Source organism: Diceros bicornis, chromosome 17 (genome assembly GCF_020826845.1).
Source record: "Diceros bicornis minor isolate mBicDic1 chromosome 17, mDicBic1.mat.cur, whole genome shotgun sequence".
Classification (NCBI taxonomy): domain Eukaryota; kingdom Metazoa; phylum Chordata; class Mammalia; order Perissodactyla; family Rhinocerotidae; genus Diceros; species Diceros bicornis.
This window is the reverse complement of record NC_080756.1, coordinates 16,764,281-16,789,937: the sequence shown is the minus strand read 5'-3', so window position 1 is coordinate 16,789,937 and position 25,657 is coordinate 16,764,281. Positions and strand designations below refer to the sequence as shown.

Genomic DNA, 25,657 nt, shown 5'->3' with positions numbered 1-25,657 from the left:
ATAGCTCTGTGCTACCAGCCTCCCATTAAAAAAATAAGGTCAGGGGCCGGCCCGGTGGCGCAAGCGGTTAAGTGCGCGCGCTCCGCTGCGGCGGCCCGGGGTTCGCTGGTTCGGAACCCCGGGCGCGCACTGACGCACTGCTTGGCAAGCCATGCTGTGGCGGCGTCACATATAAAGTGGAGGAAGATGGGCACGGATGTTAGCCCAGGGCCGTCTTCCTCAGCAAAAAAAAAAAAAAGAGGAGGATTGGCGGATGTTAGCACAGGGCTGATCTCCTCACAAAAAAAAAAAAAAAAAAAAAAAAAAAAAATAAGGTCAAACCCTAGCAGCTACAATACAAACCTGTATCTACAAAGGACATAAGCTGCCTTAACTCGCCCTACTCTCCCCAGCCTTTTCTCATTCTAGGGTAGGACTCGACCCCAAAGAGAGAAGAATGAACTGGTGCAGAGGGTGGGAATGTTGGCCAGCAGCCACCTATGCTCATTCCTGCCGGGTCAACACCCCGGGGGCCGTGATTTATGTCTGTGTGCACATGCATGTGTGCAAACAGAAACAGAGAGAAATCAGTTCTCTACTCTGAGGGGGATGATTAGGGCTGTGGGAGGCTGAAGTAGGATGGGGGGGTCCTCTAATCTGCCTTAGGATCCTCACCTGTCCTGTTCCTCCCTCCACGCCTGTCAAACAAAAGTCTAAAGAAGCAGAAAGAGCATATCAACAAAGGCATATGTGATATAGCTAGGAGGACTGGATTCTAAACAGACTGGTTATGAAATTAAAAAAAAGAATACATTTCCTTCCTGTGTATACAATGTACAATATTAATGGAAAATAATGATTTGGGGACGGGAAGGAAGTTATGAAAGGGGGGACATTTTTTAGGGGGAGAGCTGTCTCAGGGCTAGCACCTTTAAAGGAGCCTCTCAGTGTGGAGCAGGGGAGTCTCAGAAACCACAGGAGGAAGACTTTGGTGTCTGCTTGGTGGTTCAGCCTGTAGACGTGCCCAGTTATGGTTAATCATCCATCTACCAGGGTGACTGCAGTGAATCAGGAAAGGAGCCAAGAACAGAATAGGCATAGGCAGGGCGGCAAGGCGAGGTTCAGGTAGGCCGTCTCCTCTTACCACCACCGAGCATATGGTCTAGTGCTTAAGGCCAAAGAGAGGAGTGGAGGCCGAAGGAGGCCAGATTTGGGGTGTACAACCAACAGGGAAAGAGCAAGTAAAAGAGGGCCTACTCTTTCTAGTCCTCCCTAGGAGTGCAGGGAGGTGTGCTTTCTCAGACTTTCAACTCAAAGCAAGCTTTCTTTGAAGAGAATGGGACAGAAAGTCTGCAGACCAGAAGACCTGGTTCTGGTTCCTTTCTGTATGGCCTTGGGTATCCAGCTGTCGTGTCTTTGGAGCGAGGTGGGAGGCCTGAGTCCTGGGTTCACTCAAAAGAGTTCCACATTCCCAGCTCCTTTCAGAAAGTGTCTTCCCTCAGACCCCTAGAAAGGCCATGGTCCTTAAGAAGGGCTAAGTGACACCTTTCATGATGTTTGGTTCTGGTCCAGATGAGTCTGGAAGGCAAAGAGTAGGGGAGAGCGGCCACCTGGCTGACAGCAATGACAAGGTAAGTGACGCTCCCCTTGACTGTAAGAGAGGCTTCAGGGTAAGCAATTGCTCTGCCTACCTAGTGAGACCAAGAACAACTGCGGAGCTGTCTGGGAGGTTCTGTCCTGCCCCTTTCTCATTTCACCACTGCTTTACTACTAAGGCTCTGCCCATGCCCTTCATTCAGGTCCCCAATACTAACTTCCCACTGATGAAAATGAAATAAGGACTCAAGAGAATTAGACTTGGGGGCTAAGGAACTAAATAAGACCCACTACCTAAGTCCTAGGCAGGGACACACTGGCAGGACTCAAACATCCCCCAAGGCAGGGCAGTGAGGAGGGCACGTGTGCAGTGACAGACTGAGTCTTAACTTGAAAAACACCTGACTGAAGGGGTAAGAAAAGTAATCAAGGGTCTTATGAAGGCTCCTTAGGAGCCATAAACTCAGTCAAGCTTTAGGGCAAGGCTGCTAGTGGGAAATCAAGATAATAAAAAATGAAACAAAACTAAAGCAGGAGAAAATCCCAAGGAGCAGCCATCTAAAGGAAAAGTCCTGAGCACGAGTTATGGCTGTGAATTTTTAAAGGCAAGCGGAATCCCTGGAGGTGGTAACCTGCATCCTGCCCATCTGCTGTGCCATTTGCTAGTCTAAGTCACCTCGGGGGCTGTTCCTGTCGGGTCCTGGGTGGTGGAGGATGAGAAAACCACGTTTTCTCTCCTTTCTCTTCACCAGGTGTGGCTTGTTCAGCACCGGCTCTGAAAAGCAGGAGGGAAAATTAAAAACAAATGCAGTAAAACATGTCATCTGACTGGCTCACCTGTTTAATCACTCTGAGGAGATGGGAATCTTGTAGCTTAGAACATTTCCTCATTACCCCATGACAGCCAATTTGGGAAGACAAAATAAGAAAGGAAGCTGGCAGTTATTTTGTATGTATGTTTAAGATGGAGGCAGGAGAGATGGAGAAAAGGACATTCTTGGCTTGGGCAGATGGCAGAAGGTGGCTCTGGGGCAACTGGAAGGTTTCATGCTGAAGGGCTATGAAACCTGACCTATCTATCCACAGGCCTCTGGCTTTGGATTGCTTCCTACGGCCCTGGTAGAAATCGCATAGTTCAGAGCCAAAGGAAGAGGAGAAGTGTTAACGGGGAAGAAAGAGGGACAACAGGGATGAATTTCTCCCCCTACAACCCACCTCTTCAAAGTAAGAATGGCTGAGAGCAGTAGTCACCAGTCTCCCAAGCAGGCCAGACCCTCCACCAGCAGGGCTGTTCTGCTAATAGAACTACAGCCCCCACTTCCTACCTTATACTCAAGAAAACCCACTCAGGATCTTGGCTATGATGCCTCAGAGTCCTGGGGCTTGGCCTATGGAGAAGCATTGCACCTGGGGGGCAGAGAGCAGAAAAGAGCTGAAGAAACGCTGCAGAACTAGAGAGACCTGGTGGCCAGGCTAGGAGCCTGGTGAAACAGAGAGAAGATGGATCCAGAGGGTGAGGGGCACTTGTGAATAGAAGACCCAGCTCAGAAAAGAAGACAGACGTGTGAGGCTGAGAGATGGGGAGGAGCGAGGGAGCGCGGGGGTCCCTTACATGACAGCGTCCAGAGGGCTGCATCTCAGCCAGTTCTACAAGAGGGACGGAGGCAGTAACGTGGACAGGGAAATAAAGGAGGAGAAGCAGGAGCCGAAAGAGGACCAAAAGGAGTACGTATGCTTCGGCCAGTAAACTCTTGTAAAACATAAAAGAATCAATCCAGTAACCTGATGGAACGAGCTTTAAACGACATTCTTCCTGCCGGCCCTGATGATTAGAACTGAAGGAGGACGGAGAGGGGAGGGGGGAATCAGCCAGCTAGATCGCAGGCTCTTTCCCTTTTCACTACCAAGCAATAGCTAAGAAGGCCACAGGCCGAGGCTGCCAAGGCTTAGTGGGAGGTGGAAAAGGTCCCCCACTAGACTGGGAAAACTCGAGAGACAAAATGAGGTACCCAAATAGCTCCAGAAATAGATGAAAAACTCTTGGGGTTTTGTTTCTTTCTTTTTGCTTTGTTTTTTGTTTTGGTGGCAGGTAGGGAGAAGGACTAAAGTTTATGGAAGAGCTGGAAAAGACTGCTACTTCACACAGCAACGGTAACCTTGCGTTCTCCATGAGTGAATGCTTTACCTAGAGTTTAGGAGGGGGAAAAAGGGATAAATAAGCAGCTACTGGGAGATAAAGTCCTGAGGCCACGGTGTGGCTGGGGATGGGTCACAGGGTGATACGCCATCAACTCTAGCCTCCCTCTACCGAGCAGGAAGTGGCATTCTGCTAAGAAACAAGAAGGTAACAGCCACAGCTTAGTGGGAAGAGAGGGAACCGAGAAACCTGAAACCTAGAAGTGCCAAGGGTTAGTGTTAAAAGAGACAGGTACACGTGCACGGGCAGGGGTGATTGTTCGGACCATCTGGAAAGGCCTTTGGCTATGGATATATCAGAGCCCCACCCCACCTTGGGGGATGATCTCTGTGGCTCTGGGGCTGGGAGGCTCCTAGTACAGGTGTCAACGTACAGGACCATGTGGCTGAAGAGAAAAGCCTCACATCTGTCCATTACTCACAACACACAATTTTCCCCCCATGTTGCCATGTCCAAGGCAGATGGGAGGGGATAAGATGATATCTCTCTTGGCTCCTGGGCGGGCGAGCTCTGGCTGGGTACCTCTCCACCAGGGGAGGCATCATCTGCCCGCAGACTGGGACTGTGGGGTCATGATCACATGCGACTGTATCGGCATGCTCAGTTCTGTCCTTTGGCTGGCCATCTGAGTGAGGACCGAGGTGGCCACAGCTTCAGCTGCAGAGCGAACACTGAGGCCATTGCTAGGGGCAGTTGCTGAGCTGTGCTGAATCACAGGGGCTGGAGAACCCGTTGGCTCTGAGCTTTCCTTGGGGCTTTCTGCCAGGAAGGAGGGCAAAGAGCAGAGAGCAAGTGGTTAGAAAACAGAATGATGAAATAGGCAGGATTATCTTTTGCCATAATTCTGAAGGAGCCCAAAGGAAAAGGAAGCCCATATTTTTTGAGGGGAAAACTTCCCAGAATCTTGGCTTCTAAGCCATGAATGGGCTAGGAAATGGGAAGTTGTGAGAAGGGAAGCAAGAACTAGGCCCAAATTAACCTATCTATCCCAAAAAGCAAATCCCCAACATGTTAATTACACTGTCTGGCTTCTAGGTCTTTGTGTAGTTCATTACCTTTATTGGAACATTCTTCCTCTTATTCATGTCTTTAAAGGTGATTTAAAATAGATCTCTTTTTAGCTATCCTCTCTGACTAGTTCCCACAGAAATGGAATCATTCCATTATTTTTTGTGTTCCTTTAGCATGTAGTTGTATCGCAGGTAAGCCTGATAAATATCAAGCTACAATCAAATGATGTTATGAATGACCAGTCCTTGGCTAAGGTTCAGTTAAAGCAACAAACTACAAAGAGGTCTGTTAGATCCTCCTGACTATCAATTAGCTAGGCATTAATGATCGAAAGCAATTATGATGAGCTATGCCACTCCACCTAAAGTGACAATAACATTTTACTACTAAACACAAAGATCTGAGCTCATACAGAGCTAACTCCATGTTGTGCATCAGTCAAGGAGTTTTATTAAACATCAGATAGCCTCTACGGCCGCTTAATCAGAGATGTGTGGAATGAGGGCAAACTTGCAATAGTTGGTTGTATTTTTGACCTGATGAATGCCTGAGTCTTCTTCCAGGATTCAAATATTACCTCCTTTGTGAAGCCTTCTTTGTTATGCTCAGAAAATTAACTATTTCATCACTTGTGCTTTCAGAGCATACGTTCATCTATTCATCAAATATTTATGAGCATCGTCCATGTGCCAAGCACTAGCATATGTAAAGAATCAAATAGGAGCCCTGTCCTCAGGAAGCTCCCAGTCTAAGGGCTCTTGCCTGGGATATCTGTGCTTACCTTATTCACGGGTTGACATGTTTATCTCCTCATAATCCTGTGAGGTTAGTAATAGAGGTAGTAACAGTGTCTCATTTGTCCTGTCAAGTACCTACTATAATGTCTACACCACACAGCAGGAACTAAATACATCACATCTTTGCTGTAACAAATGAGTAGTTTAATGGGTTGACTACCTGTCAGAGTTCTTGTAGAGACTGAGAAGAAAACTTACTGTATATAGACTTCACACTGATGAATGGTCCTTGTCCTCCTTAGCTCATCAAAAGGATTTGAAATAGTTGATCACTTAACTTCCTGAAACACTTTCTTATTTGGTGTACAGAACACCACACTCAGCTACTCAGCTGGCTTTCCTCCTACCCTCTTGGCTGCTCATTCTCAGTCTCTTTTGTGGGTTTCTTCTCATCTCTCTGACCTCTAAATGTTGGAGTACCCCAGGGCTCAGTCCTGGGACTTCTCTTTTTCTATCTCTGCTCTCTCCCTTGACAATAACATTTCCCAGTTTCATGGCTTTAAAAACTACCTGTATGCTGCTGACTCCCCAAGTCATATCTTTAGCCTTTCCTCTGAACTGCAGACCCATACAACCAGCTGCCTGCTTGACATCTCCACCTGCAAGCCTAACAGACTTCTTAAACTCAGCTTGTCCAAAATGGTGCTCCCGATATACCTCCCAGTCCCTTTTCTCCTACACTTTCCCCTAGCTCAATGAATGGCAACTCCATTCTTGCAGTTGCTCAGGCCAAAACTTTGTGTAATTTTTGCTTCTTCTTTTTCTCATATATACCGCCCCATCTGGCCCATCATCAAACCCTGTCAATCTAACTTCAAAATATATCCTGAATTCAGCCCTTTCTCACCACTTTCACTACCACTATCCCAGTTCAAGGCTCCATCATCTCTGGCTCACACAATTGCAACAGCCTCCTAAGGGGACTGCCTGCCTCTGCCTGTGTGCTCCTGCACTAACAGTGATCCTGTTCAAATGTATGTCAGATCAGTCATGTCACTCCTCTGCTGAAAACCCTCTAATGCTCCCCAATGTAGAGTAAAAGCTGAGGTCTTCACTACGACCAATGAGGCCCTACACGAAAATGCTCCCATTACCTCTCCCACCTCATCTCCAACTACTCTCCAGCCCCCATTCTCTCCAATCCAGCCACACTATCCTCCCTGGTGTTTCTAGAATGAGCCAGGCCACTCCTACTTGGGGTCTCTGCATTTGTTGTTCTCCCTGCTTGCAGTACCTTTCTCCCATATAAATGCATGGCTAGTTCCCTCACTTCTTTAAGATCTTCATTCAAAAGCCACCTCATCTAAAATTCCAACTCTGCTACCAACATTTCATATTCCTGTTCTCTGTTTTATTTTTCTTTCAAGCATTTACTTTTATCTAACATACCATATATTGTACCTATTTATCTTGTTTATTGTCCGTCTCACCTACTAAAATATAAGACCCTCAAGGGTAGGGATTTTAATCTAATCTATTCGGTTCCCTATTTTATCCTTAGCATGTAAAACAGTGCTTGGCACAGAACAGGCTCAATCAATATCTGCTTAATGAATGAGTGTACCCTGAAGTACATATTAAAACTAAAACTTATATAGAGATATTTAAAATTGGTGGTTACTCTTTTTCTATGGGAATACATCTCTGAAATGATAAAGCCAGTTAGTGAAAAAATAATTCAATATATCAAAATTTGACAGCCAACATTTCTTTTTTTTTTAATTTTTTTTTTTTTTTTGTGAGGAAGATCAGCCCTGAGCTAACATCCATGCCAATCCTCCTCTTTCTGCTGAGGAAGACTGGCTCTGAGCTAACATCTATTGTCAATCCTCCTCCTTTTTTTCCCCAAAGCCCCAGTAGATAGTTGTATGTCATAGCTGCACATCCTTCTAGTTGCTGTATGTGGGATGCAGCCTCAGCATGGCCGGAGAAGTGGTGCGTCCGGGCGCACCCGGGATACAAACCCAGGCCGCCAGCAGCAGAGCGAGTGCACTTAACCGCTAAGCCACGGGGCCGGCCCAGATAGCCACCATTTCTATGAATTTAATTTCTAAAGGAAAATGACTTAGCTTTTACTGTCCATAAGCAAATTATTCACAGTAATTTTAATTTTAGGATTGTGCATGTCCTGAGCATGATGCTGTGACCATCTCTTTCTAGCACTATTTTGTGTGTGCTTAGAGATTACAAACTGAAACCAATATCAGCCCATCATCAGAGATAAAACATACCCCCAAATCCCAATGCTTAACAACCTCAATGTATCATCTGCAATTTATATCCTCTTGAGGTGGAGACAGTGTCTTTGGAACAAGAAAGACTTGGATGTGAATCTTGGCTCCACCCCATGTCACCAACTGTGTAACTTCAGGTAAGTGACTAATCTGAGTGCAGTTTTCTTGTGTATAAATGGAGGGAGTATCTATTTCATGAGAGAACTGGGAAGATGGTAGAGTATCTAACACAAAGTAGGCACCCAATAAATACATTGTCCTTTATCTCCAACTATGATAGATAAATAGGATAACTCTATATGGTTTTCAAAAAAGTTTTTTGTAGGACTGGCTGCTCCACAAAGGCTGCTCGCTCATCAGTCTGGACCCCCCAAAACATCCAGAATGGGGTTGTAAAATTATAAACAGTTGAGACATTCAGTACATGCAGTTTACTGACTGACTGACCTTGCTTAGGTTGTGAGCCACTCACCTAAATAGCCTTGGGTCTTTTTCTGTAGTGCAGTGACTGGGCAGTCTTTGTGAGCTAACAGTAGCTGTTTCAACTGAGCCACCTCACTGCGTAGTAACGTGACTTCAGTCTAAGGAGGGAGGGAAGAAAAGAGTATCAGGAAAATTCATGCTCCACTCTTGAACCCCTACTGGCTGTCTTCAAAGTGAGAAGAGAATGCTGCCTGGATTTTCTCCCCTGAATCTGGGCAAGACTCCTGATCAGCAAGGCTTCAGACAGCCCAGGGCCAGTATAGTCATGAAAAATTCAATGACAGGAGTTGCTTACAGTGAAACATAGGGATTTATAATAGAAAAATTACTCCTATTTAGGATAAATATGATTATACCAAAATTAATAAAGCATACGCCCTTTGACTAAGAAAGCCTACTTCCAGGAATCTATTTAACAGAACTATCTACTCAAGAGCATACAATATTCACTGCAGCATTGCTGTTCTAGCAAAAAATTAGAAACATTATAAATACCATACCTTATTAATATAACCACACTATAGAATGTACTACTATACAGCTATTTAAAAAAATGAGGTGGCCCCTCTGTATACATGGTTAGATCTCCAGGAGATACTGTTAACCCATTTATGTTAAAACACACACACAATCCCTCCCTGATTCCCCCACAAAAACTATAAATGAAAAAAATATTTATAAATATATATATGTCTAGTAGGTACACACCAAACTTATCTATAGGGAAGAGAATGAAACCGGGAAAGGCATATTGAAGAGGGACTTTGTTTTTATTCTATACCCCTACATGTGTATATATATGTGTATTATATATATGCTATATATATAAATATATTACTGGTTTTTTTTTTTTGTGAGGAAGATCAGCCCTGAGCTAACATCCAGGCCAATCCTCCTCTTTTTGCTGAGGAAGACTGGCTCTGAGCTAACATCTATTGCCAATCCTCCTCCTTTTTTTTTTTTCCCCCAAAGCCCCAGTAGATAGTTGTATGTCATAGCTGCACATCCTTCTAGTTGCTGTATGTGGGACGCGGCCTCAGCATGGCCAGACAAGCGGTGCGTTGGTGCACGCCCGAGATCCGAACCCGGGCCGCCAGTAGCGGAGCACGCGCACTTAACCACTCAGCCACGGGGCCGGCCCAATATATTACCTTTGTAATGAAATATTTTAATAATCAGAAGAAGGGAAAATAATATTCAAGAAAATATCTGGATAATAATGGTTCTTTTTGTGTTTGTGTGGCTTTTTCTTTCTTTATTAAGCTGCATTATCTGGGGCAAATACATTTCCCTTTGGGTGTTCCATGACCTCAGTCAGATTCTACTGATGACTTAAAAGAGCACCGTGGGGCGCTTAATCTAATTCCCTTCATCCACACAGGCCTGTGGATGACTCATTCTAGTAGCAGATTTGGGAGTAGATGGTGTCTTTTCCAATCCCAGGGGAAGAGATTTCAACTTTGGCTGTTAAGAGATTCTTTCTGCACTCTTCCTGGCACATCTTCTGGATGTGTCCTAATTTAAAGAATTACCATCTTCTATTATATTGTCCCACGTTTTTCTGATTCAATCCCACTTCCAGATTCAACAATCCAATATCATCCAGAACCCACTCACAGTCAGCTGCATGTTCTGAGAAGTGAGTTCCTCTGCCTTCTTCTCTAGGGAGGACACCCATAGCTTCCGCTTTTGACGGCAGCGTGAGGCTGCAGCCCGGTTGCGCTCCAGAAAGCGCTGCCGCCGCTCATCTGGATCTTCATCCACTGTGCGCCGCCGTCGTCCTCCGGTACTAGGAGTGGGCTGGGCTGGTGAGACCTGTTGCCCAGGAAGGAAGAGGAATTACTTGAAGGGAACATCAATTCTTTCCAAATGAAACCTGACATTAGGTAAATTAGTAAGATCTGGTAAAGATCTGGTAAAGGGATGTACCAATCTCTGTAACCACAGCAAGTCTCATCACTATGTCCCTTAGCTTCTCTTTTGTAGTAGTTCCTCATCCTGCCTCCCATTTCTTTTCAGTCTTCTCAGTCCCATACTTAGACAAACCACAGTTCAGCTGGAAACTCTGATTATTTCTGAGACAGACAAAATGAAACTAGGATCACTTTTGTTTCTCAACAATATGGACTCTTAGAGGCAGGGAAATTGTAATGGAGGGGGGCGTCAGGGCAACTTTTAAGGAGACTGTGGAATAAAAAAGTTTGAGAATCACCGATTTGGACAAGCAATAAATACAAACAACTGCATGCTACAACAAGTTTCAGAAAAGGAGAAAAGATTTCACTACCAGTGAGATATGGGCTATTATGGAGAGATATGGATTAGTATATTCTTTCTATTTATAATCAGCTATTAATCATCCTCAGCAACCCCCTTGCCTTGTTTGTTCTGTTTGTTTTTTAAACAGAAAAACACTTTTTGATCCTTTTACAGATTGATTATATAAGATTGTCTTTTGTCTTGAAACTTTAGGCTGGTGTCTCTTGTCACTAAGCACTCTTCCCTTTCTGTTAGCTGCTATGTGTTCAGAGAAGATAGACCCATTTAATAATAGTGGCCCAAATTAAAATGCAGAAAGGTCAATCATCTGTATAAAAGAAACTACACAATGTAAAACAATGCCAAAAATAAATTCTTCCTGGTTCTGTCGCTATTAAGGAATATCTATATTAGTTGTTCCCAAATGCCGGAGCTCACATCAGTTGCATGAGAATCAGCACGAGCTTATAAAAAAATAGAATCTTAAACTCCACTTCAGGCCCTACTGAATCATGTCCTCCATTAATATAGTAATCAGAGATAATTTTATTTATTCAGATTAGTATCATCCCTCCCAAAAGAAAAAAATGGAGAGGAAATTTCAAACTCAATTTAATGAACTAGAGGCCTTGGATCACTGCTTCTCACTGCACTAAGGGAAGTTTACACTAATTCTCTTGAGATTTTCAATTTCTCCTTTGTCCTGAGCTCACCGGAACACACGTAAAGATCGGTGCTTGAGGAGGATGGGGAAAAGGAAATGACACGTTCCTGTTCTCTCACATGCAACTCAGTAACTCTCGCAGGGAACGGAGGTGAAAGAATAGGCCACGAGAAAGAAGGGAAGAATGAGAAGGAAAGGAATTAGTGTGACTAAAAAGGAAGTCATATCATTTCCTCAAGAGGGAAGCGGCACAACTCGGGCAAGGGGACTACTGCTTTCCCATCTCCAGGGACTGGCACTGGAAGGGGTTACAGGAGGGTGGGCAGGTTTAGCTTCCAACAAGAAAACTCAAAGGAAGGCGTTGTTGTTGGCCAAGCTTGAAGGCAGCATATGGCCATTAAATGTTAGGACATGTGGCGGTAACTGATGAAGCAGGTGGTGACATCAAGAAAAGGGGCTGGGCAAAGGATGTAACTCTAGAAACCTATCTCAGGTTGTTGTCACCTGTCCAGTAAGGACAATACAAAAACTGAGGCCTGTTTAGTTTGCAAAGAAACTTATTAAAACTGAGGCCTTCTTGAGAAAAAATGGGGAATCTAAATGAGACTGCTCTGGCTTTTTTAAGACTTTAATTTCTCTGTGATAAGAATAGATTAAATTGATACGGAAAAGGTGTTTTTGTGTGTCTGTTCATTTACTGAGCCATCTTAATACTGCGATATCACATTTTATTAATATATTGTTATTATCCCTCCGATTTTTGCTGTAAAATCTAACCAGGTAAGTTTTTTTGGGTAAGACTTAATAGACAGGAAAGAGACTAGAGGAGCCTCCTTTGTCTAGTGCATAAAGTGGGTTAAAGTGAGGTTCTGTCACATTGTAGAAGGTTCTGCAGATACACCATTCACATACAGAAAAAAACAAACAATAAAAATCGAGACCTCCTCTGTGACAGTTCTGCATTGTCCAGCCTGTTTGCATGTGAGTATAACACAAGGGTGGATAAAGAATGGTGTATTTTGCTGCTGTCAAACTGTCAACAAGAATCAAAGCGCAGGAAGATGCCCAGAAAGCTGAAATCCATTCTTCTCTAATTTTTCTGCTCTTTGAAAAACAGATATAACATAAAGAGTAATGGTGACACAACTGGTTCCCCCATCCAAGGGCTCAACTGACCTGTGGCTGGGCAGGGGATGGGGCATCGGGGTGTTGGATGAGAATCTGGCTCTGCTCAGGTCGGGCCGTCACCATGGTGCTGGCAGTGCCCACCACCATTCCACAACCACCATTGATCGAGGAGACTTGGTGGGTTAGGGTGGCTTTTAGTCTCTGAGGGGAAAGATAAGAAAAGTTAGCTTGTCAAGGGTAAGATTCTATCAAGGGTGAGAAGAGTGGGCTTAGATTTTATTACTGACCTTACAGATAGCTAAAATTTCCACACCAATTTTCCCTTAACAGAGGAATTAAAAGAAAATGACAGGGAAAGAGAATGTGCACTGGGTCCCTAAAATGCCTCCTCTATTCCCTGGCTGTCATCCTGGGCACAGCTGGAGGGTGGGGGTTGCTGAAGCAATCGAGTCCAGATGAAAGCTCTCCTGGAACCTGGCCAGGGGCTGCTTACGCAGCTATGCACCTCTCGGCCAGCTCTCCTGCCCACTCATCCAGCTTCCATCTGTCACCCTGGAACTAAAACAGCAAGTGTCCCACTCCAAACAATCTGTGCTGTTTCCTTTCACTGCCATAGTCTATGTACCAGGCTCTAAAGGTGGAAGAGAGGAGAGAGGAGTCATGAATCAGGGTCTTTTCTTCTCTAGACCCCACAACAAGATGTCTTTAGCTTTGCAAACCCCAGAAGCTTCCTTTGCTTGTCTCACTTGAAAAACCTAGACTGATACCACTTCTTTCAGAAGGTCCAACATTGCCCCAGGCTGGGATATACTCACCATCTTGGCTTCTGATGGCATAGGGTGGCCAGAGGGAGAAATAGAACCACTGCTGTTAACCGGTGGGCCAGGGATACCAGGAATGTTGGGCACCATAGACACAGGTCTAGCCAGCTGGATCAAGAGAAGGAAGAAAAACCAGAAGGGAACATAATACTACTGGTGGGGCAACAGCTTTCCAAAATGAAGTGCGTTTGAGATTGGCACATCAGGGCCTGTTCTGTGCAATCTGTCCACAGGGTATGCGGGGACGGCCTGAGAAATACCTTCCCCTATGGAGCACCACAGGGTAGAGAATCTAATCCTTTAGTGCTGTGACAATTTCTGTGAGACAGGATGGGACTGTGTCTTGAGAGTGGTGGGCAATTTGGGAGGTGCTAAGTGCCAAGTGAAATCAACCAATCAGCAGGCTGGCAAATCAATTCCTAGACCAGGAGCCAATTGTCCAGATGAGTCTTTGTCTAGTGTTCCATAGTGCTGGATTGGCAGAGGTTAGTGAAGAGTTTCGGCAGGCTGCCATGCTCAACTAACACAGACCAGAGCCCACGTTTCCCTGGGGCTCCTGTGTGTTTACGAGCATTCAGGTGGAAGGGAGGGATTAGTGTGTTGGCAGGGTTGGCTGCCCCAACTACAGAGCTCACCGATATAACAGAAGGCATCTGTACTGGAGGCCCTGGCAACACAGGCATGGTCTGTCCATTAGCAAGATGCATGACGAGAGGGAGGGAGCCAGTGGGAGACCTAGAGGAGACATGAAGTGAAGGGGTCATAATACAGGCCCTTTTGCCAATGGATCTTCCTCCTGTAATTATAGCAGATTTTCCAGTCTTCTCTAGTTAGGGAAGCTACAGGGCAGCATTGTAAAACCCTGACACCCTCATGAAGGTGGAAAAAGCAGGGAATGCTACTTACCTTACCTTATAGATGGAGAGAAATGGCAACATCTTTACACCTTGCAAATTAAGCAAACACCACTGAACTCAAATGGGTGGGAAGCTAATCCTATTAGGCGTTTAGAACAATTAAACATTCCTACCACTGGCACATATAAATTCTGTCTTGCCTTAGGCAAGGGCAGGTTGGACCAAAGATGTCATTTTGCAAAGCTGAATTACATCACATGATAGCCAAATATGAATACGTTTCTCTTGTTCCTTTCCACATTTTGCTTTACCCTGCCCAAAAAAAGATGTCCCTTGCTATTTTTTCTAATGGGTCCAGAGAACAATAAGCTTTAAGAGGCTGATTCCTGACAATAACCTCAACTCATGGGTACCTGGGGACAGAGTCTCCAGTCATCCCATTAGGAAATCTGTATGGGCCATGCCAGGGGTAAAGACAAACAGACAAACAAAATTAGGAGTAGGAAAGACCAAGAGCCCTACCTGGGACTGAGGGGAACACCAGACTCAAAAAAGATGACTTAGTGGGTTTCTGCTCCTCATTCAGTAGTGCCCCAATAAGATTCTATAGATTGAAGTCAAGAACTAAATACACTTTCCTGTGTGGCCTCCACCATTATGATGGACTTCCTAAAGTGTTAAGGATTCTTCTTTTATTTTATTTATTTATTTTTTTCGTGAGGAAGATCAGCCCTGAGCTAACATCCATGCCAATCCTTCCTCTTTTTGCTGAGGAAGACTGGCCCTGGGCTAACATCTGTGCCCATCTTCCTCCCCTTTATATGGGATACTGCCACAGCATGGCCTGACAAGTGGTGCCTCGCTGGGCGCCTGGGATCCGAACCCGGGCTGCCAGCAGCAGAGAGCACGCACTTAACCGCTACGCCACGGGGCCGGCCCAGGATTCTTCTTTTAGATTGAAAAAGTATTAAACCTCCAAATCAAGGAAGTATTACCCCCAAAATAAATACTTGCTTGTCTACTAAAAAGGTAAAGGAGATTCTGTTTATGGGGGGAAAAATTTATTTTGAGAGACAATCTCAGTGACTTGTTTTCCTTGAGCATCAAAAACAGTCCCTGTCTTATGAAATAACTTCACAAAGAGGAAAGAGCTTCAGGCTTCACTGTTTCTCCCTGCTCTCTTTACTCACCCCAGTTGCCTGTTGGATGGTGGCGCCTGTGTGATGACGGAGGTTGGGGAGGGAAGGGTTGGGTGAAGTGGATCATAGCCCAAGTGGAGAGGCAGGGAGCCAGGGCGAACGATGGTAGGCGTCGGGGTAGAGATCACAACAGGCTTTGGGGCAACCTCCTGGGAAGAAGAGACCAACAGATCACAAAATGCTTTAAGGGGTTGCATATAGGGAAGTACATAGCTGGTAAAATCTACTACAAATTTACCGGAAAGCGCACCAGAGCAAGTCATGTAAATCATGACCTAATTCCACCATGATCATGGACCCATACCTGACTCACCCAACCAGTAGGAATGCTGAGTTAAGAACTTTTGGCTATCTCCCTCTCAGAGATGATGGCTACATGAATGAGACGACAATTGGAAAATCACTTGAAATCTTTGCAGCAGCACTGGTAGTACCATATAAAGACTAAGGATCGTTATAATTTTTAACAATCTAGATACTTTCATTCTAACCTTGGTGCCTGAGTGTCCTCTGATCTCTAATGGCAAAAGGCAGGTATATGACTGGTGGTAAGGCAACCCAATATCTCCTATAGACCCCTTTAAAAAAGGGCTATGGGGGCTGGCCCAGTGATGTAGTGGTTAAGTTTGTGGGCTCCGCTTCGGCGGCCTGGGGTTCGTGGGTTTGGATCCCTGGCGTGGACCTACGCACCACTCATCAAATCATGCTATGGCGGCATCCCATACACAAAATAGAGGAAGATTGGCACAGATGTTAGCACAGGGCCAATCTTACTCACCAAAAAAAAAAGGGGGGGGGAGGGGAAGTGAGGCTATGGAAGTTTGAATAATGATTATGTTGTAATAAAACAAACTGCTTCCCACTGTTAACTTGTTAGGATCTTAGATTGCCAGTGGCCACACTGGCCCTGAAACCATCTCTAGACAGCCTCTAGGACCTGGTTGCTGATGAAAAGGGGAGGGAGGGGGGATGGTTGTAATGTTTATGGAGGGGGTAGTTTTGGGAGGTTATCAAACCAGATTTGGAGGGAGGTAAAACGAGGTACAGATGCTCTATCCACAGTAGATGTTAAAATGAATAACCACTGGTAGAGCAGTAGAGACTGGAAGGAGGCATGAGGGGGCTTTTGAGGTTCTGATAATATTTGGGTGCTGGTTACACAGACTGTAAACTTTGTGAAATTCAGTGATGTATGCTTACAATTTGTGTACTTTTCTGTACATGTACTATATTTCAATAAATTTAATAAAAAATAATACTTCATAAAAAGTATTATGTATTTTTAAATATTAAAAAGTAATACTCAGAATCCTAGTAGGTATTCCCTTTGAGTCACTAGAAGACTTCCCTCTGGAAAGACTTTTTTTCTAAATTGTTTAATGTCCAATTTATGAATTATGTGATTTTTCTTTTTCACTTATTAATTGAAGTACAACATACATACAGTAAAGTGCATTAATCTAAAGGATACAACTAATTGATTTTTACATATGTAAAATCACACACAGCACATTTCCAGAACCCTGTAAGGTTTGCCTGTTTCCCTTCCCAATCCATACCTTCCCTCACAAGAGGTAAACACTATTCTGAGTTCTATCATCATCAAATAGTTTTGCCTCTTCTTGACCCTGAAGTAAATGCAATCATATAGTATGTACTTTTATGTCTGAATTTTGTTGTTGTTGTTGTTGTTCAATATAACATTTGTGAGATTCATCCACATTGCTGAACATCATTAGTTCATTGTTTTGTAATGCCGTGTAGTATTCCATTTTAGACATATAACACAATTTATTTACACATTCTCTTGTTGATGGACATTTGGACTACTTCCAGTTTTTTGACTATTATGACTACAACTGTTATGAACATTCTTATATACTTCTTTTAGTGGACATATGGACTAATTTCATTTTCATATAGACTTAGAAGTAGAATTGCTGGGTCAGAGAATAGGTGTAATTTATATAAATCTTCTAAACAGTTAACAATTATTTAAATATAATCAATCCTCCTGTATCACACACTTTGTTTACAACTAATGACTCAAAACTTAATCTCTCAATTAACATTTGGGTGACTCTTGGTCGGGAAGTTTACCTTCTCCTTGAGTGGCGGGGAGCAGGGGCTCGAGGCAGGGCTGTCAGGTGGGGATGAGTCTACCTCCACCGTCTCCTCCTCTTTGATTTTAATGTCTGGTGTGGAAGGCAGAGACATGTCAAGGGGCCCAGCAGTAGCCTGTTAAAAGGAAGAAACAAGGATAGTTCAACCCCATGATTCCCTTCAGGCTGAATCCATATCTTTCCAGTTGAAAGATGAGGGAATATACTTCTATGAAGTTCAGCCCTCGGTCAAAGCACCAAATTGCAAGTCAAAGAAGTGTGGAACCTAGGTTTTATGAACAGCTCTGGCCAAATCGTTGTAACTTCTCAGGGCTTCTGCTTCCCTAACTACAGAAGGAGGGTAACACCTGCTTCGCCAGGGGTGAATACTTATACAGATTCTAAAAGGAAAAAAATACTTATAATGCTTATCAAGACCCTGAAAGAAAAAAAAGATGCCATTTAAATCCATGCAAATATTATGATTATATTCTTTTTCAGGAAAAGTAAAATGATTCCTAAATCCAGTGCCTGCCTATTCTCAACCAGCTCTGCTGGCCACTGGAGAGCTGTGAATACTTTTTCTGCCCATCAGAATGACTAGATTACCCAATTATCAAAAAGGAAACAGGGCCGGCCCCGTGGCTTAGCGGTTGGGTGCGCGCGCTCCGCTGCTGGCAGCCCGGGTTTGGATCCCGGGCGCGCACTGATGCACTGCTTCTCCGGCCATGCTGGGGCCGTGTCCCACATACAGCAACTAGAAGGATGTGCAGCTATGACATACAACTATCTACTGGAGCTTTGGGGGAAAAAATAAATAAATAAAATTAAAAACAAACAAACAAAAAACAAAAAGGAAACAAAGACAAATTGGCTATTAAAGTACTACAAACAAGATAGGAAAGATCTTTTCTGGGGAACTCCCCATGCTTGATGGTAATCTCACCCTAAAATCAGGTGTTAGAGGCTGGAAGTTAGAAAGACAGGGTTTGGGGCTGGCCCAGTGGTGTAGTGGTTAAGTTTGTGTGCTCCGCTTTGGCCGCCTGGGGTTCGCGGGTTCGGATCCCAGGTGCGGACCTACGCACCACTTATCAAGCCATGTTGTGGGAGGCGTCTCACATACAAAGTAAAGGAAGGCGGGCACGGATGTTAGCCCAGGGCCAATCTTCCTCAGCAAAAGGAGGAGGATTGGCAACAGATGTTAGCTCATGGCTAATCTTCCTTACCAAAAAAAACAAGACAGGGTTTTGCAGTAAGGTAACAAAGAAAGGAAAGCCTGATCATTTGATCAGTGAAAGAAATTAGAACTTGGTCCTAGGAGCAGGGCTGGAGAAAACCAGAAAGGAAAGAGAGTAGTTTTCCGCCAGTAATGCAATCACCTCACAGAACCGTGCAGCCGTAAATGGCTTTGCAGGGAACAATAAACCATCTGAGAGGACAGCCCTGACACTGCGCCACGTCAGGAGCACTGGCACTGCAGTTCAGTTTCACGGCAAAGTGGATCCTTTGTTCTACTCTTCCCACATTCTAGGCTTCTTGGTGAAAGAGGAGCTTGTTTCTAACTCTTCCCGTGCTACCTTAATTCCTAGAAACCTTCTTGGTAGTTGAGCAAACTGAAGATAATCTGGTGTCTGCTACATTAGAAAAAGTGGTAATGGTCTTTCTCTCCAATCTAATGGGGGTGAGCAACAGCAAAGATGGTTTCACTTCTGCCCTCATTTTGTCTACATTGCTAAGATGTCAGCCCAATTGAGCTAATTCTGGGATCCCTGAAGTCAGAGGGAGGGGGGAAGGAAAGGCCCCTAAGTAAACACAACCAAAGGTTTAAAATCCCCTAGGGGCATCTCCTAGAAAAGCTGTGGTTCACGCAAGTTTGGGGCTCATTAAACACTCCTGGAGACAATCTTCCACCCAGTCTGTGCTTCTCATCAAGGGGAGGTGAAGACCACCCCTGTACAGGCAGGAAGAATCACTGAAGGATGCCCAATGAGCAAATGTCTGACCAACCATGAATGGCCTCCCAGAAGTGTCAACTGAGCTCAAATGGCAGAGGAAAGACTTGAAGCTTGTAAAGGGAGGTTAATTTTCTTGAATTTGCCTATAACGAGTTTGGTTTAAAATCCCTCACATCCTGGTAGAAACAACTTGACTGATTTGTTTTAATCTTTATTTATTTATTTATTTGTTTATTTTTCCCCCAAAGCCCCAGCAGACAGTTGTATGCCATAGCTGCACATCCCTCCAGTTGCTGCATGTGGGACGTGGCCTCAGCATGGCTGGAGAAGCGGTGCGGCGGTGTGCGCTCGGGATCCGAACCCGGGCCGCCAGCAGCAGAGCGTGCGCACTCAACAGCCAATCCACGGGGCCGGCCCGGCTGATTTCTTTTAGAGGAGGGAGAAATGACAGGGGGATGAGGTAGGGAAGCTGTGAAATAAAATTATACCATATAGTTTGAAGCAATCGAGAGATAAGACTTAGGTCTCTAAAGAAAAAGAATGACAAGCCATCTAAAAGTAGAACTACAAATATATGCCACTGAGTTTCCCTATTTTTTCCCCCCCGTTTGAGGGAGATAGCATGAAATGAAGCTCCTAGAAAGCTATGGAACTCGGAAAGATCTCCAATGATACTTTATCTTGCATTCTTACAATTTAAGCTGGATGGAAAAAGCATGCACAGTTGTTTTGATTTGCCTGCTATCTTCCTCTTAGAGGGAAAGAGCTCCCCTGGAAATGTTTTCTTATGTCTTGGGCTTTTCTATATTCTGATGGGAATCCATGCCTCACTGCACCATGCAGTTATGGGAGGCACATGTGTTAATGTATATATGTTTTGAGATAGAGACACTGGAATTTTTCTGAATTATTATGGTACACAGACCTGATTTTAAATAGTGACTAATAACCTAGAATTCTAATTCCAAAGTAGACTTTGATCTTTCCAGTTTCCTTTTTCTCCAAAACCTCTTATTCCAAGGGAACTATTTTTCTTTGACTCTGCCTCTTAAACTATTTCCTCTGGTCTTTCAAACTAAAGGATTCTTTAGGGATCTGGAATATAAAGGCTAAAATCAGAATCACAGCACCTCAGAATCTGAAGGGATTCTAACATCGTAAACCTCTCTACAGTCTTTATACTCAGTGGCTGACACAGAATTGAACACACTGTGCAATAGCTTCCACCTGCCGCTCCTACTTCTTCATCTGAGCCACAAAGAATAAGTGTAACCCCTCTTTTACATGAAAGCTCTTCAGATATTTGAAGACTGTAATTTTGTTTACACTAAATCTTCTCTTTCCAAACAAAACTTCCTCAATTTCTTTAAACATTCCTCAAGTGACGTAAATTCAATAAATGTTTGTTGACTGGCTGATTGAGCGAGAACAGTCCAGGTGAGAAGACTGATTAGCTCAGAGAAGAGTGGGGTTTGGCAAAAAAAAAAAAAAAAATCCAACAAAATCTGAGTAATTTATAATCTTTTAACATCGTCAACATATTCAGAACAGAAATAATTTTTTAAAAAGTAGATTATTGAACTAATGCTCCACTCGAAGGGCAAGAAGACTGACTTTTGGTGAAGACAGAGCTGTGCTGATCCACCATCTGGAGCCCTCAAAGGCCTGGATGGCTGACTAGGATTAGTGAATACTACATGGTTCTAAAGAGCCATCCCCCAATTCTGTGCTTTAACCAATTAGCAAATTATCCCAGGGCACTATGAAAATAGCCTAGACCTGATTACCACCAGTTTTTCAGCAAAAGTCCCGCCTCTTGCCTTTTTTTCTTCCTCATCTGAAGCTTTCTTGAATTCATGTTCAAAGGAGCTAGCTAGTTCATTGAAGAGCCCCACCTCCTCACAGTTCTTCAGGAATCTAGTCGGAGTAGGAGTTTGATCTGTAGACATGAAAAGAAAAGAAAACTCTATTTTAGTTTTGACCTGAAATTAAAATTTGAGAGTATACAGAGAACATATTTCTATTCTTCTATTGGGAGAGGGTCTCTGTGTTGGGGCAAATTTGCTTTTACAGAGCTCTAGCACGTGAAGGCTGGTGCTAGGCCTCCAGAGGGTGTCTGTGCTGTGTTGCCTCAAGGCCAGCAGAGGGAAGACAGAACAACATTTTGTTGTGTGACTCTCCATTTAACCACCTTTCTCCCAGAGGTTGGTTTCCACTCCCTTACTCCCAAACAAAACAAAACCAGCCACTCAGGTGGAGTCTGTGAAACCTCTAGATTTGAAAATCAAGTACAGTTAAGTGACATTTTCTTTTTAAATTTACTCCCTGCTAGATCTGAAGTGAGCAGGTATAAGTAGATGGATGTTAAAATCTAATGACGAGAAAAAACTGAGGATCAGATGGTTGAACTTGCTTGCTAAAGCTACCAAATAAGAAATGATGCCTTGTCTTTCAGCGGTCACTGAGCTAAGGGTCTGTTACCTTCTGAAGGCATTCCAGGCAAATCTAGGGGCTGGAGAACAAGACAGCAAGATCATGAGCTAGAAAAGGAAACTGCAAACAATAGAGCTCATTTCACAGAGACTGGGGCCCAGAGAAAATTCCGGAAACCAGGATATTTAGATTGAAATTTGCCAGCCAAAATATCCTCTCAGGGGCTGCACAAATCTTTCCTCAACTCACTGCCTCTGCCCTTGGGAAGAGGAAGGCTCTTCGTAACCCATGGGAACCTTTCAAGCAAACTGAATTTTAGATTTGAACTTCTCTCTCCCCATTCTGCTTTTCTGGTTTTTCTCTGTTGGGTCAGTTGGATCTTCTTCCCTGATCCTAACTCTATTATGGTTTTCCTTGACATACTAGTCAGCTCAGGGACTCATCTCAATACCCCAAACCACTAGACTGAATGACAGAAATAGAACAATGTTTAAATGATATTTTAAGGGGTGAGACCAGGGGTTAAAATTGCTCCTTCTAGCATGATCAATTGGGAATAGCCCGGTGGGATTTTCCATGGAAACAACATACTTTTTAAAAATTTAAACAAAACCTCTTCTGAATGAGAGTGTTTGGAAAAGTTACCACTACCTCTTAAAATAGTTTTAAAAGGTTCTCTGGCTGCTTTGGTTGGCCAATGATAAAGCCGCCTTCCCTCCATCCCTGGGTGAGTGGAGGTAATATCCTTTATGCTTAGAGAGTATTTCAGTAAGGGCACACAAAAAATCACAACTCAAGAGGAGCAGGTCGGGGCAGCTAAGGGCATGGCTATGGCAGAAAAGGGCCTTTTGGATCTCTGATCTGAGGCTCATACAAACTTCTCCCATTTCTGAACAAACAGCCAAATCGCCTGAAAATGTATAAGAAAACCCTTAGCCTGCTCTGATGATTCCAAAGAAGTCAACAAGTGTTTACTGAATACTTTCTATGTATTTCAGTGCTACATGCACATACTTGTGTGTAAATTTGGGGGAGGAGAAGAACAGGAGTACAGGAGTTTTGCCCAAATATAAAACATGGCTCTTGTCCTAGAGAATTAAGAGAATGTTTTCTAGTTGAGGAAATAAAACTAATATACATACATAGCATCATAGTATACAAAAAACAGCTGCCATGTGCAACAGAGAATAAACTTGTTGTAGAAATTAAATAAAGACAAATTAATGACAAAGTAGTTAGGAAAGCTTTCAAGAAGTGGGACTTGAGCTGGGCCTTGAAGAATGGCTTTAGATGGTAGAGAGAAGAGAAGATTTGGAGGATAAGAGGAGTAAGGCAGGTGAAGGCACAGAGAGAGGCAGGGTATGGGCACCATGTATAGATGAGGTCAAAAGATAATCGTGTTAGGTAAGTTGTATAGAAAGTTGGGTAGGTAGCATAGGTCTAGGTTATGGAAGGCCTAAAAATCCAAGTTCAAATAGCCTTAAAGTAAGAGAAAATAAAATAGGAAGATAATGACAGATTTTGAACACAGGAGAAGAATTTAAAGAAGATTGGCTTTTCAACAGAATGCAAGATGGATTAGAATGAGGGACTAGTCAAGGAGGCCAGCTAGAAGGCTAGGAAAGAATCCAAGCATAATGAGGGTGGCAGCAGGAAGAACAGGAAGGAATAGAATATAGAAAATGTGAAGAAAGAATAAAACAACTCAAGATTTTGAGAATACTGATATCACTGAATAACGAAGGAGAAAGAGTTGGTTTAGGGGACAAGGAGATAAGTTTGTTCATCGACATAAAGATTTGAATGACAAGAAAGACAGCCAAGAAAGTGTTCAGTAAGGGTTGGGATACATGTGACACCAGGTCTTAATTTAGAGATATGAAATTATCAGCCTAGATAAGATAGCTGCAGTCATGCGCAATGGGATGAGCACTCCAGATCAGAATGCAAAGAACAGCAGGAAAACACTTTCTCTCCTTGGGACTGTCCTGTATCAATTTCTCTTACAACTCCTGGAGACTCGGCACAGGCCTTTCCACCCATTTGGAATGACCTCTCCAACTTGATAACCTTGCCTCAAATCTACCTCTTTCATAAACTTTCTCTGATTAATTCTGCTTAATATTAATTCTCTTAGTATTTATATTGTTTGTATTATTTACTTGTACTTGACTGCAAATACTAAAATTTTTTCCGGGATACATGCCCTAACTTAATAAAGTTAAGTATGTGTTACCTACATTTATAATTACACCCTATCTACTCTTCCCTCAGACTTCCCCCAGCCTTTAAGGATCATCAGTGACAATGTCCCCACTCATGTCCTTTTCCAGGAATTACAATCCGAGGTCCTACCAAAGGGCCTGGTGCACACAGCAGATATTCTATAACGATTCGCTGAATTAACAAGGAGTAGGAGATCGGTAAGGGCAAGTCCCTTTCTTCATGTATAGAAGTATGGAGAGGAGATTCTCTGTCTCCTCTATGCCTCAAGTAGCATTTTGGCTAGCAGTACTTAGAGAAATTGTGCCTTACCTGAGTTATTAACTGATGGAAAAATCGCCAACTAAATTCCCTATTGGTTAAATATTGAGGTAAACTTGCTTAACTCAGGCTAAATCAGAACAAACGCCTCATGGTATCAAAAGAAAAGCGCACTTCGGTTTGTATGTCTGTCTAGCTGAAAATGGCACAACAGAACTGCGGCACGGTTTGAGAGCAGTTGCTGAGAAAGCTCCCTTGAGAATGGCATATGTAAGCAAGACAACATCTAAAACAACCAGCGAGGGGTCGGCCCGGTGGCGCAAGCGGTTAAGTGCTCGCGCTGCGGCCCGGGGTTCACAGGTTCGGATCCTGGCGCGCACCGACACATCGCTTGTTAAGCCATGCTGTGGCGGCGTCCCATATAAAGTAGAGGAAGATGGGCACGGTTGTTAGCTCAGGGCCGGTCTTCCTCAAGAAAAAAGGGGAGGATTGGCATCAGATGTTAGCTCAGGGTTAGTCCTCCTCAGAAAAAAAAAAAAAAAAAAAACAACCAGTGAGAGGTTCCAGGTCACCCAAATTGGCTTAGAAAAGTCCCATTGACTAAACGTCTTGTTTCAGTTTGGAAACGTGCCTTCACTGGTGTCTGGGTTCACAAGGGAAGTTGAATTTACGAGCTGACAATCTGTCTGCTCAGGGAAAACTGACAGCCGGTGGAAGACAGGCAGCCGGGCGAGGCTGGCTTTCCTTTGTTCCTCCCTTCACTGTGGGTAAGGGGAAATGTCAAAAGCGTCTTTTGTCTGTAAATCTTCCAAAGTCTTAATAAAAAGAAGGTAAGGAGGGAATAGACGGAAAAAAGCTAAGACAAAACCTCAACACACCTACCCTCAAAAACCGCAGAACCCAATCTTGTATTAAAAACAGAGAGTGAAAGGCACAATAGAAACTTGGGAGCTTTTAGTGTTCCTATTTCCTGATCAAATGCAGATCACATAAGGGCTCTTAATGGGAGAAGGGGCGTATAGCTCCCAGTACATCTGGTCCCTGGTATTAATCTTGACTGTCTGGTGACATCAGGGCACGCGGCTTCTGGGGCACGAATACCTGCAATGATGACTGAGTCAGTTCGGGCTGGGCCAAATTTCAATGTCATCTCATGCTTGTGTTTATGAACTGCCAGGTGGTCCTCGTTTGTAAATCTCTGAAACGAAACAGAATGGAGATGTGAAAAAAAATAAGCGATTCAGTGCCCTTTTAAAATGTCCTACCAAACACCCTGCAATAAGGCTGGTCCCTGGAAACATGGACTGCAGAGGGAACGGAAAGGAGAAAAAACCGGAAGTGATGGAAAAGGAGAGGAGATGGATTAAAAAAGAGAAAAGGGGAAGGAGAAAAAGAGGCACTAGAAAGCTGGGAGGAGAGGAGACGGGGAAGACCGTAGCACCAACTGCTCTGTAATAT

At 43.8% G+C, this 25,657-nt stretch overlaps 1 protein-coding gene across 1 annotated transcript in view; it reads right to left on the bottom strand.

Annotated features, from left to right (window-relative positions):
• Positions 1 to 3,702: 3,702 nt before the first annotated feature.
• LOC131416021 (cyclic AMP-dependent transcription factor ATF-7) overlaps positions 3,703 to 25,657 on the bottom strand; it is an 84,725-nt gene continuing 62,770 nt past the window's right edge. Inside the window, exons 3-12 of the mRNA XM_058558094.1 lie at positions 25,301 to 25,397; positions 21,103 to 21,221; positions 17,326 to 17,463; positions 15,217 to 15,374; positions 13,805 to 13,904; positions 13,164 to 13,277; positions 12,397 to 12,549; positions 9,915 to 10,112; positions 8,287 to 8,395; positions 3,703 to 4,531 (exon numbers count right to left, since the gene is read on the bottom strand). Of these exons, the coding sequence (XP_058414077.1) occupies positions 4,314 to 4,531; positions 8,287 to 8,395; positions 9,915 to 10,112; positions 12,397 to 12,549; positions 13,164 to 13,277; positions 13,805 to 13,904; positions 15,217 to 15,374; positions 17,326 to 17,463; positions 21,103 to 21,221; positions 25,301 to 25,397 (1,404 nt within the window). The 3' untranslated portion in view covers positions 3,703 to 4,313. The remainder of the gene's footprint in view (positions 4,532 to 8,286; positions 8,396 to 9,914; positions 10,113 to 12,396; positions 12,550 to 13,163; positions 13,278 to 13,804; positions 13,905 to 15,216; positions 15,375 to 17,325; positions 17,464 to 21,102; positions 21,222 to 25,300; positions 25,398 to 25,657) is intronic.